General features: G+C 41.8%; 1 protein-coding gene across 6 annotated transcripts in view; it reads left to right on the forward strand.

Annotated features, from left to right (window-relative positions):
* STAG3 (stromal antigen 3) overlaps window positions 1-13,940 on the forward strand; it is a 31,747-nt gene that overhangs the window by 221 nt on the left and 17,586 nt on the right. For 3 of the 6 annotated variants that reach the window (XR_007147730.1, XM_047838145.1, XM_047838143.1), the window contains exons 2-10: window positions 1,039-1,164; window positions 1,309-1,470; window positions 2,812-2,914; window positions 3,306-3,422; window positions 7,707-7,803; window positions 8,768-8,844; window positions 9,143-9,347; window positions 9,860-10,011; window positions 13,126-13,199. Coding sequence is in view for 5 of the 6 variants with exons in the window: in XM_047838145.1 (XP_047694101.1) it covers window positions 1,139-1,164; window positions 1,309-1,470; window positions 2,812-2,914; window positions 3,306-3,422; window positions 7,707-7,803; window positions 8,768-8,844; window positions 9,143-9,347; window positions 9,860-10,011; window positions 13,126-13,199 (1,013 nt within the window). In the remaining variant the exon portion in view is untranslated. Of the gene's footprint in view, window positions 1-265; window positions 622-1,028; window positions 1,165-1,308; window positions 1,471-2,811; window positions 2,915-3,305; window positions 3,423-7,706; window positions 7,804-8,765; window positions 8,845-9,142; window positions 9,348-9,859; window positions 10,012-13,125; window positions 13,200-13,940 lie in introns of those variants that run through there. The other 3 variants (XM_047838144.1, XM_047838142.1, XM_047838146.1) reach the window with 3 other exon arrangements.

Consider the following 13,940-nt stretch of genomic DNA (forward strand, 5'->3'; position numbering starts at 1 on the left):
CGGGGTCGAGGGAGAAGTTAAGCCAATGTAGTGGGGAAGCTCGTCGGGGGGGCGGGACTCGGCGGAACTAAAGAGGCTGGTGGGGGAGGGGCGTGGCCTTTCTTGGGGGCGTGGCTATCCTATTCGAAAGGCGGGGCCTGGGTGGAACCCAGCCTATGGCAGTTGAGAAGCCAGAGTGAAGGGGCTACAACAAGTCTAGTGCGAAGCCCGACCAATGGAGGGGGAAATTGGGGGCAGCGGGGGCGGGACCGAGGTGGAGCAGGGCTAAAGCCAAGGATCAGCGCGCCTGAGTCCACGTGACGGGGCGGCACGCCAAAGAGCACGAAAAGCTCGGGCTGCACGAGGCTGCTGGAGCAGCGTGACTGTAACGTGGTGAACACGAGCTCGCACACGCCCAAGCCTCGCGACAATTTCCAGTCCTGGGACGTGCCGTTGAGCTCGCGTCTGCGCACAACGTGTCTCGCGCCTTCCCGCGTTTTTCTGGATTCTTCCACCACCGGAAGAGAAGCAGCCGGCGCCTGTTCTGGTCGCGGGGTGAAGAACGCAGAACCCCAAGGGAGCCAAGGCTGTGATCTTTCCTCATCCCTGATCAGCCAGACGTCGCTATTCCAGGCTCAGACAGTGAGGCTCCTCTTTGACCCAAGAATACGCCCTCTCCCCGCACTCCCGGCCCTGAGAGAGGAACCCACCCTCCCCCAAGCCTCAATGGCTTCCTCCACAGAAGCTAGGAACCCCAAGCCCCAGGCCCCAAGACACTGACAGTCACTCCTGTCAGCGATTAGGAAGCTCCTCAGCCCACTTGCCCCAGGGTCAGTCAGAGATACCATCTGCTGGAAAAGTGGAGAACGAGAGTTTTCCTTTACTCCCTCAGTGTTTCTGCTCCAGTTCTAATGGTGACTGCACCCGTAAATCGTGAAGTGCTTCCCATTCCATTCTATGTGGAATCAGGTTCTAGCCTGAAAATGAAAGACTGGGGTTTTGTTTTGTTTTGTTTTGTTTTTCAATTTGTACCGCTTGAGCTGGTCTCCTTTGCACCAGGCAATCTACGTTTCCGACGTGTGCAGAGAGGGGTCTGCTTTAAGCGGCTCTGGTGTGCGCATCGTGGCGGCCTTGGAGAGGATTCCAAACGCACGGCCTGATGTCTCTAATCCCCAGATGCCTTAGGTCAGGACGGTCATTTTTTTGTGCGCATCCACACCCCACCCCCGAGTTGCAGAGCACTTCCCTTGGAAAGGAAGGGGATGGTCAGAGCTGAGGCTGGAGACGTGGTGGGCTAGAGGCCCTTTCCTCTCCTCCTTACTTCCGCAGCTCGACCATCATGCCTACGCTGCGGTCCTCCTCCTCCCCAAGCAGTGTGTCCTCCCCACTGCGGAGAGCGTCGGGAGGCGGACAGAGGGTCTTGTCTGCGTCTTCTAGTTCGTCTGTCAATATGCCCTGTGGTGACAGGGACTCGGACCAGACTGCAGAGGGGTGAGTGGAGTCGATGAGAACTTGTTGCATTGCCTGGCCTTCTCCCACAGTGGGGGCAGCTTTCAGCTCTGTCTGCCCCTCTGTGTAAACATTAAGAGATGCACTCTCAGAGCAGTGACTCTCTCCTGCTTTGCTAGCTAATTGGGTTTTTCTCCCCCTTGCCGTACATGTTGTAGACATCAAAAATAATATATCCACTTCCAAATCTATCATCCATTTGTCCAAACTTTTCTGGCATATATTTGTATGCTCAGCATGTACAGCCTCTATTGGGAGTGGGGAGGTGGGGGAGGGAGAAGAGTTCTTTGTTTGCTCCTGACAAATAGTATATACTTGTTGGTTGGTGTGTGATCCTTTATTTGGGGATTTTATAAACAGGTTTGTCTATCCTTCTCTATTATCATTTACCAGCTTGTTTTGTGAAGGCTATAATAATATATCTTTTTTATCTTTCCAGGAATAAAATAACCTCATACAAGATCTGATTTATCTCCTGGTTATTTTTAAATTGGCTTCCTCTGACTCATTTCTATCAGTGCCACTGTTGGAGAGAAGATTATATCTATGTTATAAACTTAACTCTAGTCAATACAACTTACAAACTTTTTTCAAGGGATGAAATTTAACTCTAGGCACATATTAACATCCAAGTTATATATGAGTAATATGCGACTTACCAGGCCATGCTGATTTTTCGCCACAGCAGTGATCCCTCTGCCTGTTTAAGTGAATATCACTTGATTTTCTTATTCAGAGAGAATATTAGGAAAAGGTTGTCCTTCACCCATCTCAGTTTCTCATTTTTCATCTTCACTGCTCTCTTCAAGTGAAAGCTTTCTTTTAAGATTTTTGTCTCTACTCCCTGTAACAGTAAGCACATCTCTTATTTAAAAAAAAAAAGACTTTATTTCACTTTGAGAGAAAGTACACATGTGCATGAGCAGAGGAGGGGCAGAGGGAGAGGGAGAGAGAGAATCTTAGCAGGCTCCACACCCAGCATGGAGCCTGATGCAGGGCTCGATCTCACAACTGTGAGATCGTGACCTGAGCTGAAATGAAGAGTCAGTCACTTAACCGACTGAGCTACCCAGATGCCCGCTAAAGATTTTATTTTTAAGTAATCTCTACACCCAACAGGGCTTGAACCCACAACCTCAAGATCCAGAGCCACACACTCCACTAACTGAGCCAGCCAGACACCCCAACACATCTTAAGAAAATGTGAATATATTTTTCTCACAGAGAAAGGGCTACAGTCAGAGACAAAGAAATTCTAATTCATTTACCCTTGTATGTAAAGACTGGGGTGTTGTATCTAAGGAGAACCACATTCCCTCATAGGGATAGTGATTCTTTGTCAGCTGATGAAGGCAGTGACTTTGAAGACAGCCTGAGACACAGTGTGAAGAAGAGAGCAGCAAAACGACCACTCAGGACAACCCCAGTGAGTCAGTCCATTTTGTTTTGCTTTTGAATTTGGTCTGGGAAGCAGCAAAAGAAAACCTAGAAAAAGCCTCAGATGATATGTTTGATGAAAGGATAAAATTTAAAGAGCATGAAGGGACAGAAATAAGAAGAGGGCAAATTTTGAAGAGAAAAGATAAGAGAAAAGGGTAGTAAGGGCATAAAGAAATAGAAATGGGCCTAAGGGACTTTTTTAAAAGAGAAGAAAATAATAAAGTTCACAATATAAGAATTAGTTATTTCAGATCTCAGTAACTCATACTCTGCTGTGAAATTGGCAGCTTAAGCCTACTCGTGTGACAATGATGAGACTAAGTGTTAATATCACTTCTACTTTTTAAGGATATTCATGATCTCTTTATACTTACTAGGTGGCCAAACATCCAAAGAAGGGGCCCCGAATGGTACGTGGTCATGGCCAGAAAGGCTCAGAACCACCAACCAGTGATCTTTTTGATGCTGTGAAAGCTGCCAAAAGTGACATGCAGGTAAAACGGTGTCTCACCCTCTGTTTCATGATACTATCTCACTCTTTGTAGGATAAAAAGAAAAGGACAAATGTTTACAAAATTGATTTAATGTGGACATGTTAGGGAATATAACCTATATCAGGAAAGAGAGATAAGACCATGGAGTGAATCCTTGGAATGATGTAAGGGAGACCTTGGATGAGAGAGAATGCGCCTTTCCTAGAAGTGTCACAGAACAAGGTGGATTTTGCTTTTATTGACTGACGGGGGAGGCAGGCAGAGGCATTGGATAGTCTAGAGAGGAAATGGTATAGGTGGCAACTTGTTCACCCTTGTGACTTTTTAGCTCCACTTTAACAGTTACACCTAATCCTTTTTTCTCTCTCCATATTTCTTTTTCCATAATTTTATTGTAATTCTATTATCATCTAAAAGTGTAGAAGGCTCATGTATAATTTTAAAATTTTGAATGATCACCCAGATCTCTAGTCCCACCTCAAGAAATGAAACATTAATAGGGCCACAGTAGATCTTCTCTCCACCTGGCTGGCCCCCACAGTCCCCTCACCACCCAGAGATAACCACTAGAGTAAATTTTATGTTAATCATTCCCTTGCCTTTCTTTTTTTTTTTTTTTTTTTAATTTTTTTTTTCAACGTTTTTTATTTATTTTTGGGACAGAGAGAGACAGAGCATGAACGGGGGAGGGGCAGAGAGAGAGGGAGACACAGAATCGGAAACAGGCTCCAGGCTCTGAGCCATCAGCCCAGAGCCCGACGCGGGGCTCGAACTCACGGACCGCGAGATCGTGACCTGGCTGAAGTCGGACGCTTAACCGACTGCGCCACCCAGGCGCCCCCCCTTGCCTTTCATTATACTTTTGTCACCAGTGAATGTGTTTTTTTTAAATAAGTGAGCAGTTCTTTATATGTATAGTCTTCTGTGACTTATTTCGATTGTTTGAGATTTAGTCATATTGATGTGTAGTATAGGTTTTTATAGTTTCTAGAACAGTTTTAGATTTTCAAATATAGGAAGTTTTTCTATTTATATTTTTGTTACTGATTTCTAACTTTATTGCATTATAGTCAGAAAATGTGGTCTTTGAAACTTACGGAGACTAGCTTTATGACTTAGCATTTAACCCATTTCCAAAACTATTTCACCTGTGCTCACAGAAGATGTGTATTCTCCAGTTGTTGGGTAGAGTGTTCTCTAGGGTGAGATCAAAACTCCCAAATGGTACAAATGTGGTACTGTTTTGATCTTTCTACTACGTGTTAGGGTTTCCTTGTTTTTGGTCTGGTATGTCAGTTACAGAGAGATGTATTAAAACCCACAAAGATGTTCTCTTTAGTTACTACTTTTGTATTCATGCCTGTCTTTGCCTTAAGTATTTTGAGCATTTGTTGCCTAGAAAATTGAACCTTTTATTGATATTTACTGTCATTTTTTATATTTTAAGATAAACAATTGTTCTGTTTTTTTATTAACATAATCTGTACTAGCTTTATTTTTAGTTACTATTTGTCTGATACCTTTTTTATCCTTTTCCCTTCAATCTATGTATGTTTGGAGTGTGTCTCCTGCATATAGCGTATATCTAGATTATGTTATTCAATCCATTCTGCCAATCTTTCCTTTAACAAGAGAGTTTGATTCGTTTATATTTATTGGCACTATTGATACATTTGAATTTGTTTCTCCCATTTTATGTGCTTCATTTTGTTTTAGCTTTTCTGTTTCTTTTTCTCCTTTACTTCCTTGCTTTTGGATTCTGTCTTCTATAAGGACCTATGCACACTTTAATTCTAATTGCCCCTTCCAATTTACATGCTGTCTTGTAGTGTTTTACTTGTATCTATTTCCCTTTCCAACAAATTAGACATTGCTGTTTTATAAAATGTTTGTTTGTATTTACTTGCATTTCTATCATTTTATTTATCATTCCTTCTCAAATCTTCTGTAAAAATTCATTCTCTTGCTGTTCAAAGTTTCTCTCCTTTAAAATTTCTGTTAGGTAGAGTTTATTAACTCTTTGTTGTTGTTGTTGTTGCTTGTATGAAATGTCTTTTACCCTTGTTCTTGAAAGGTTATTTTCTGGGTATAGAAGTCTAAGAGGACATTTTTCTGCTTCAGCACATTAAAAAGATTATTCCACTGCCTTCTAACTTCACTTATTGCTGGTGAAAGTCAGCTGTCAGTTTAAGTTAGCACTATCTACTACAACAATTTGTAATGATGGAAATGTTGCATATCGTCATTTAGTATAGTATTCACTAGCCACATGTGGCTGTTGAGTACTTGAAATGTGACTGGTGTGACTGTGGAACTGGATTTTAATTTTCATTTGATTTAATTTTAATAGCCACATATGGTTAGGGGCTTATGGATTAGTTCAAATCTAATTTATAAGTGGTTTTGTTTGTAAGTGTTATATGCAGATCCTTTGTAAGTGATCTCTTTTTGCCCTGTTTTTGAGATTTATTTTGCTTTTGTGTTCTGATGTTTTATATAATGTTTATAGGTGTAAATTTTCTTTTCATCTGTTATGTTTGAAATCTATTGGCTTCCAGGCTCTAAAGATTGGGGTCTTTCAACAACTATGGAAAATTCTTTTCAAATACTGCCTCTTTGTCATTCCATTATCTTGTTCTGAAATTCAATTAGATATTAATTAGAACTTCTCACTCTATTCTCCATGTCTCTTAATAGCTCTGTCACTGTTTCTGTTAGTCTGTCCAGGCTGCATTTTGGATACTTTCTTTGATTTAATCTTCTAGTTCACTCATCTTTTGTTTTTCTGTGTCCAATCTGCTTTTAACCCATTCATTAAAATGGGTTTTAAATTTTTTTTTTTCATTTTTATAGATTTTTGGGGGGTCTTTTTTCAAAATTGATTGTTCTTTGCTTCTGGTTTAAAGCTTCACTTTTATTTTTTTATTCATAGCATAATTTATAATCTGTGATAACTTTAATGTTTGAAATCTATGAATATGATTCTGCTGTTTTTTCTGCTAATTCTTACTTTCAGTGCCTTATTTCTTTACTAAGTTTCACTTTGAGCTGCTCATTTTCTCTTGGAGTTCTATACTTTGGACTCTATATTTTGGAGTTCTATATTTTGGAATTCTTTGGGTCCTGAATTAAAGGTGTGGTTGGTTGGTTGGTTGGTTGGTTGGTTTTTAAAGGTGTTTTTTTTTTTTTAACGTTTATTTATTTTTGGGACAGAGAGAGACAGAGCATGAACGGGGGAGGGGCAGAGAGAGAGGGAGACACAGAATCGGAAACAGGCTCCAGGCTCTGAGCCATCAGCCCAGAGCCTGACGCGGGGCTCGAACTCACGGACTGTGAGATCGTGACCTGGCTGAAGTCGGACGCTTAACCGACTGCGCCACCCAGGCGCCCCTAAAGGTGTGTTTTTAAGAGAGGAACCTGCTTGGCTTGGCTGTAGTTGACTGGGGACCCTCCAGAATCACTTTGAATTAAATTCTCTAATTGAGAGTATTCTGATCATATAGGGAGTGTGGATCTAGACTGCAAATCTAGACCTGAGAGCTGACTTACGGTTATGAATTTTCAAGGGCGAGTTCTTTTTTTTCCCTCCACCCCACGTTAACGTCCTAACAAGCTGGTGTTCGTGCTGTCCCCTTCTGACCTGTGGGTTTATTTTTCATTCCTGTTTTCATGCTAACATGACTTTTTTTTTTAATTTTTTTTTTTAACGTTTATTTATTTTTGAGACAGAGAGAGACAGAGCATGAACAGGGGAGGGGCAGAGAGAGAGGGAGACACAGAATCTGAAACAGGCTCCAGGCTCTGAGCGGTCAGCACAGAGCCCGACGCAGGGCTCGAACTCACGGACCGTGAGATCATGACCTGAGCCGAAGTCGGACGCTTAACCGACCGAGCCACCCAGGCACCCCCATGCTAACATGACTTTTTCCAGCACCTCGCTTTATCGCAGGAGCCTCCTTTTGGACCTCTCTTCTTGGAAAGCCCAAAAGCTCGATCTTCTATGCTCTGCATTCCATGCAGCTATCTGGACAGAAAGTCATGGTTCCTGGGGTTCCATAGAACCCTCAGGGCAAGAATCAGCTTGCTTATCTCCCAGGATTGCTACCCTCATTTCATTTTGGGCCTATACAGAATTCTACCTTTCATTCCAGTTCAGCAATACGTTTTAAAAGATGTTTTTAACATTTTAATCAGAAGTTTAGCTGTTTCAGTTGGTACAATCATACAGGATTTCCAGTCTGTCATATTGCCAGAAATAGAAATCATCCACCTTTTTTTTCCTAGTCTTTGGTGGATGAGTGGCTGGATAGCTACAAGCAAGACCAGGATGCAGGATTCCTGGAACTCATTAACTTTTTCATCCGATCTTGTGGATGTAAAGGTAAGGAAACTCCTACCCCTTTCTAATCCCTAGCCCTTTGCTCCTATGTTATAGAACTTTTGCTACATTTAGATGAGTAGGACTAGGAATCACCTAAATAAAGAGAGAAGGTTAAGCATATGAAAAGTTTCACTGATTTGACCACATTGTAGATTGGTAAGTAGGAAAGTGGTCCAGTTAGGGAACTATGTTGGTTTGGTTGGAGATAAGACCCTTTGGGGAAAAGTAACTAATCACACTAATGTGAGGCCAATGATACTCACAAATTTGAAAATAGACCATTAGACATCTTTTAGTCTTCCTATCTTTAGATGAAATCATCCTTCATTATTCCCTATTTCTCAGATACTTCCTTCCATATTTCTCCACTGAAGCTGTGGATTCCCCAGATCCCCACAGGTCATGACCTAACTTATTGGGGTAAGATAATCTCAGGCAGGTTGTGTTATAAGAATCCAGAATTGGTGTGGTTTTTTTGCTTTATTTATTTTTTATTTGGGTTTAAAGAAAAAAATTGTAATGTTTATTTGTTTTTGAGAGAGAGAGAGAAACAGAGTGTGAGCAGGGGAGAGGCAAAGAGACCCAGAGACACAGAATCCCAAGCAGGCTCCAGGCTCTGAGTTGTGAGCACAGAGCCCGACATCGGGCCCAAACTCACAAGCCATGAGATCATGACCTGAACCAAAGTTGGACACCCAACTGACTGAGCCACCCAGGTGCCCCAGGATTTTTTTTTTAAACTATTCTTTTCCATTGCTTGATTCCTTTGGGTTTTCTAGAGAGGTTGCTTTAACAGCAGATACACAGTTTGATGGCAGCAGGTTTAGGACTGGGATTTAGGTTTTCTGATTCCCCACTTATGCTCTTTTCAATATATTTTCTAGCTCATCTTCAGGTGTATGTGCAAATGGTCACAGTGTCCTGTTATTTTTCTTGTAACTACTTCACCTCCTCCATTCCTCAGGCAATGTGACCTCCGAGATGTTCAAGAAGATGTCCAACTCAGAGATCATCCGGCACCTAACAGAACAGTTTAATGAGGTAGAGGAAGACAATCAGAATTCTCTTGCCACTCTTATTTCAAAACACAAGGCCCATTATCCCCTTCTTTCTGACTGTGGGAAATAGGATAGCTTTTGGAAGAAGGAGTTCAATCTCTTGGGGGCAAAAGGGACCCATAGATGTTATCTGAATATGCCTCTGAAGTTGAGAATAGCAGGAAATGAGGTATAACAGAGAAAGATTTTTACTATACTATTGGGTTTTGACATCCAAAGTCCCTATGGTTTCATAGACTTGGTAGTAATTTTTCTCATTCAGTTCATAAACCCTTCTATAGGATTCAGGAGAGTATCCCCTGACAGCACCGGGTCCATCCTGGAAGAAGTTCCAGGGCAGTTTCTGTGAATTTGTGAAAACATTGGTCTATCAGTGCCAGTATAGCCTCCTCTATGATGGCTTCCCTATGGACAACCTCATCTCCCTGCTCACTGGCCTCTCAGACTCCCAAGTCCGTGCCTTCCGTCACACTAGCACCCTGGCTGGTGAGCATTCATTTTTAGTCTATAAATGTTCTTTTGGGGATTTCCTGTGTTCTCTGGTCTCTGAATTCTTCTTAGCCTTTCAAGCCCTGGCTTCTTTTACCCTGAACTTCAACCAAGTTTCTCACTAGTAGTATTGCAAAAAAGGGTAGATTACAGTGACAGTTTCCAGTCTTAACTTGTTTCTCATAGCTCAACAGCTGGGAACATGCTGAGGATTAAAAGAAGCCCAAAAGGGGGAGAAAAAAATGTCCAGAACAGTCTTAGGATTTTAGGGTCACCCTGCTCTAGCTTTTCATTTTGAGTCCCCTTCCTTTTTCTTTCCTTCTTTTCTTTCTTTCTGTGGCAGAGGTGGCAGCAGCCATGGTGGGTTACCCCCAAGTGCCCCACTCCCTGCTTCCTCCTCTTCTTCCCACTGGAACCACAAGATGCTTTTTTTTCTTCCTTTTTAAAATCTATCCTCCCTCCTCTGACCTAAGTAAAAATTCCCTTTTCTTGTTTTTCCTGGCTCAAAGCCATGAAGCTAATGACCTCCCTGGTAAGAGTTGCCCTCCAACTGAGTCTGCACAAAGACAATAATCAGCGGCAGTATGAGGCTGAACGAAATAAGGGACCAGGACATAGAGCTCCCGAGCGACTGGAGAGCCTGTTGGAGAAACGCAAAGAGGTAAAAAGTGTTCCCTGCCTCTTCCCTCTCTCTCTCTCTCTCAGCTTCATCCACTGTTGCTGAAGCCCGTTTTACCCCTGCCCACACACTTCTCTCTTGTAAGGCACAGGCCCCTAAGCAACCTTTTGGGTCATGAACAGTGGAGTCTGACAGTAGTCTAATAGACCCATCCTGTCAGAGGTCACTGCATGCTTATCTTGTTTCTGGGATGTGATCTCAATGAATTAGTTCTAACTCAGAGTAAATTTTAGAGTTCTTTATAATCCAACTTTTGCTTAGTTTCCATTATCTACATTCATTACCAGGAATGTTTTTAAGTGCTGTGCTTGCATCTCATGCAAGGAGTTAATTTTTGACTTTCTGGTCAACTATATAGTCTGCAGATCACCAGAGGAGTATTAAAGGCCAACCACTGATGAGGGAGGCCAACTGTTTGAGGACTGGAAAGTGACTGGCCTTTCAATCACTCCTGGACTGTCTGTTCCGATTAGCTACCAGTTCCATGGCCTTATATAACTTCCAAGCTTCCATTTCCTTTTCTTTAAAAAGGGGGATAATTCTACCTTTTTATGAAGATTAAATAGATGGTGAGTGAATAGTCTGGCACATAGTGGACACTTGCTTTATTTCCTTTTATACTTAAAGACAACTGGAGGACATAAGCCCTAACAAAATCTTTTACACTGATTAAACCCTCAAACAGCTGTGCGTGTCATGAGACACTGATTTTCCCCCTACTCTCTCTTAGTAATATCTCTTAGTATCTGAGACTCCTCCAGCATGAGGTTGGCAGGACTCCCCATGCCTAACCACAACAATTGACTGTCTTCTCACCCCTCACCAAGATTTCTTCCATGGTAAACCTTCTTTCCTTACTCTCTCTTACTATTTTCAATGTCAGTATGATCTTTTTTTTTTTTTTTTTAAATTTTTTTTTTCAACGTTTATTTATTTTTGGGACAGAGAGAGACAGAGCATGAACCGGGGAGGGGCAGAGAGAGAGGGAGACACAGAATCGGAAACAGGCTCCAGGCTCTGAGCCATCAGCCCAGAGCCCGACGCGGGGCTCGAACTCACGAACCGCGAGATCGTGACCTGGCTGAAGTCGGACGCTTAACCGACTGCGCCACCCAGGCGCCCCTGTCAGTATGATCTTAAACCTTATGTGTATTAGGTCTGTCTCATATCCTATGTATAATACCGTGAATCTTTTTTTTTTTTTACTTGTCTAGGCTCTTGCTTTATTAGTCATTATTTCTCTTTTTGTTTTTAATCCCTCTCTCCCCACTGTTCTCTTCACTTAGAAATGTCTGTAGGCCTTTGAATCTTCCCTTTACTCTTCCTCTCTATGAACTACTCCATTTCTATCCTTCCTTTTTAGTATTTTCTTACTTCCTTAATATCCAACTGAATCCATTTTTTACTACCTAGCTTCTATCCCCATTTTTCTTTGAAATTATTCTTTCCAAACCAGTGACTTTTTTTTTAATGTTTTTTTAACGTTTATTTATTTTTGAGACAGAGAGAGACAGAGCATGAATGGGGGAGGGACAGAGAGAGAGGGAGACACAGAATCAGAAGCAGGCTCCAGGCTCTGAGTCATTAGTCCAGAGCCTGATGCAGGGCTCAAACTCACGGACTGCAAGATCGTGACCTGAGCTGAAGTCGGATGCTTAACCGACCAAGCCACCCAGGCGCCCCAACCAGTGACTTTTTAATCCCTATAGTCAGTGGTCTTTTCTTAATTTCCTTTTTCCAAACTTCTATAGAAACTGGTACTGATGACAACTTTTCCTCCTTCTGTCCCTCTCTCTCTTTCCTTTTCTTTTCAATATGAAATTTCCCAAACATTCTGAGAGAGAGAGACATTGGCAGAGTGAACATCATATACAAATTATCTGGATTTAACAACTAATATTTCATTATATTTGTTTCTTCTAATTTTTTGTTATTTAAATTTTTTAAATGTTTATTTTTGAGAGAGAGAGAGAGAGAGAGCGAGAATGAGTGGGGGAGGGGCAGAGAGAGAGCGAGACACAGAATCCGAAGCAGGCTCCAGGCTCTGAGCTGTCAGCACACAGCCTGAAGCAGAGCTCAAACCCATGAACCGCAAGTTCATGACCTGAGCTGAAGTCAGACACTTAACTGACTGAGCCACCCAGGTGCCCCAATTATTTTGTTGTTTTATAGTAAATTATATATATACTGGTATTTCCACCTAAAGACTTAAATATGTTCTCTAAAAATTATTTTAAAACTTATCATCCAAGAAAATTATTCCTGCATTAACTCAATACCATTTTAACATTCAAAAATATTAATTATTCCTTAATATTTTGTAATTCCAATTCATATTTAAATTTCCCTGTGTATCCCCAAAATGGCTTTTATATCTGATTAATTCCAACCAGGATCTAATTAAGGATTATGATGCATTGCATTTGTTGTATTTCTTAAGCCTCTTTTAACCTCTCCCTCTCCCATTCCCCCCCCCCCAATATATTGATTTATTGAAGAGGTAGGGTCAGTTGTGTTCCCTATAATTCTGCTTCCTTGATATCTATTCATCTAATCCAGGGTTTCTCAACAATGGCACTGTTGACCTGGGGCCTGTCTTGGCATTGCAGAATGTTTAACAGCATCCCTGGACTCTATCCACTAGATGGCAGTAGTACCCCCTCCCATTAGTGACCACCAAAAATGTTTTCAGAAGTTGCTAAATGTCCCTTGAGGGGCCCTGGTTGAGGACCATTGGTCTAATCTCTTCCTTTTCTTCTTCTGCTAGGTTTTCTATTTCTATCAAATAAACTGCATTTATTTAAAAATTCATGTTCTCAATTGTAAGTCAAAAAACCTGTGTAACTACCAGCTAGTGCCTCTGAATAGCCAAAAATAACCAGACCCAGAGGTGATATTATTTTTTCCAAACACAAAGAATCCTCTGAGTCGGTGGTTGACTCTACAGCTTCTTCCAGAATTAGAAGGTTGAAAAGAAACCTAAGATATCAGGGGTTCAGATTATGTCCTGTAATAAAAGGAAGTAAGTGGAAGTCATACTTTTCTGTATACTTTTGGGGCACAAGAAAGATTGACCTGTTACTCCCTGTCTTCCAGCTCCAAGAACATCAAGAGGAGATTGAAGGGATGATGAATGCGCTCTTCAGGGGGGTCTTTGTGCATCGGTACAGGTGAGTGAATGCGCTCCTCTCGTTGAAACAGCTGGTCCTTGGTTATGGAATCTGTAAACGTAGCAAGGTGTCCCTCCGTTATAACCCTGGTAATTTGGTTAGTCCTAGTGCAAATGCAGCTGGAGCAAAAACTTTGACAACAGATGTTTTAAGTTAGTAAGGTTTAGTTCACCCCCAACTCCAGGGGCTCTTGTAGCTCTTTTGAGAGAGAAAATAAGAGAATAAGGCACTGTTGAGTAGTATTCTGCTCCAGCTTTGCCCAAGATCTTCCCTTCCCCATCTTCCTGGAGCTGGAGACCTGAGAAGACTGCAGCAGAGGGACAAAAGGCAGGGCTTTTCTGAGCATTTGCAACTTGGCAGGCCTTTTCCTAGTGCAGCCTGCTGTTTCACTGGGCTAAAGGCAGGGGAGTTTTACACTGTTTAAAAGAACTGGTGGAATTATGTTAAAAATAGCATCCATATTTTTTTCTCACTGTTACCTAGATTTCAACCTCTGCCTTTCCAGAACTCTTCAGCTGATTTAATATTTTCTTCAAGTGGAAATTTGGCCAACAGTTAAACTGACTTCCGAAGTCAGTTTTAAAAGGGGCATGGAAAATAAGCTCAATTATTTTATGCAGTATTACCAAAAAAATGTTAATTTTTTATTTTTAAATATTTATTTGAGAGAGAGAGAGAGAGAGAGAGAGAGAGAGAATCCCAAGCAGGCTCTGTGCTGTCAGCACAGAGCCCATCATGGTG

This window comes from Prionailurus viverrinus, chromosome E3, assembly GCF_022837055.1.
Source record: "Prionailurus viverrinus isolate Anna chromosome E3, UM_Priviv_1.0, whole genome shotgun sequence".
Taxonomy (NCBI): Eukaryota; Metazoa; Chordata; class Mammalia; order Carnivora; family Felidae; genus Prionailurus; species Prionailurus viverrinus.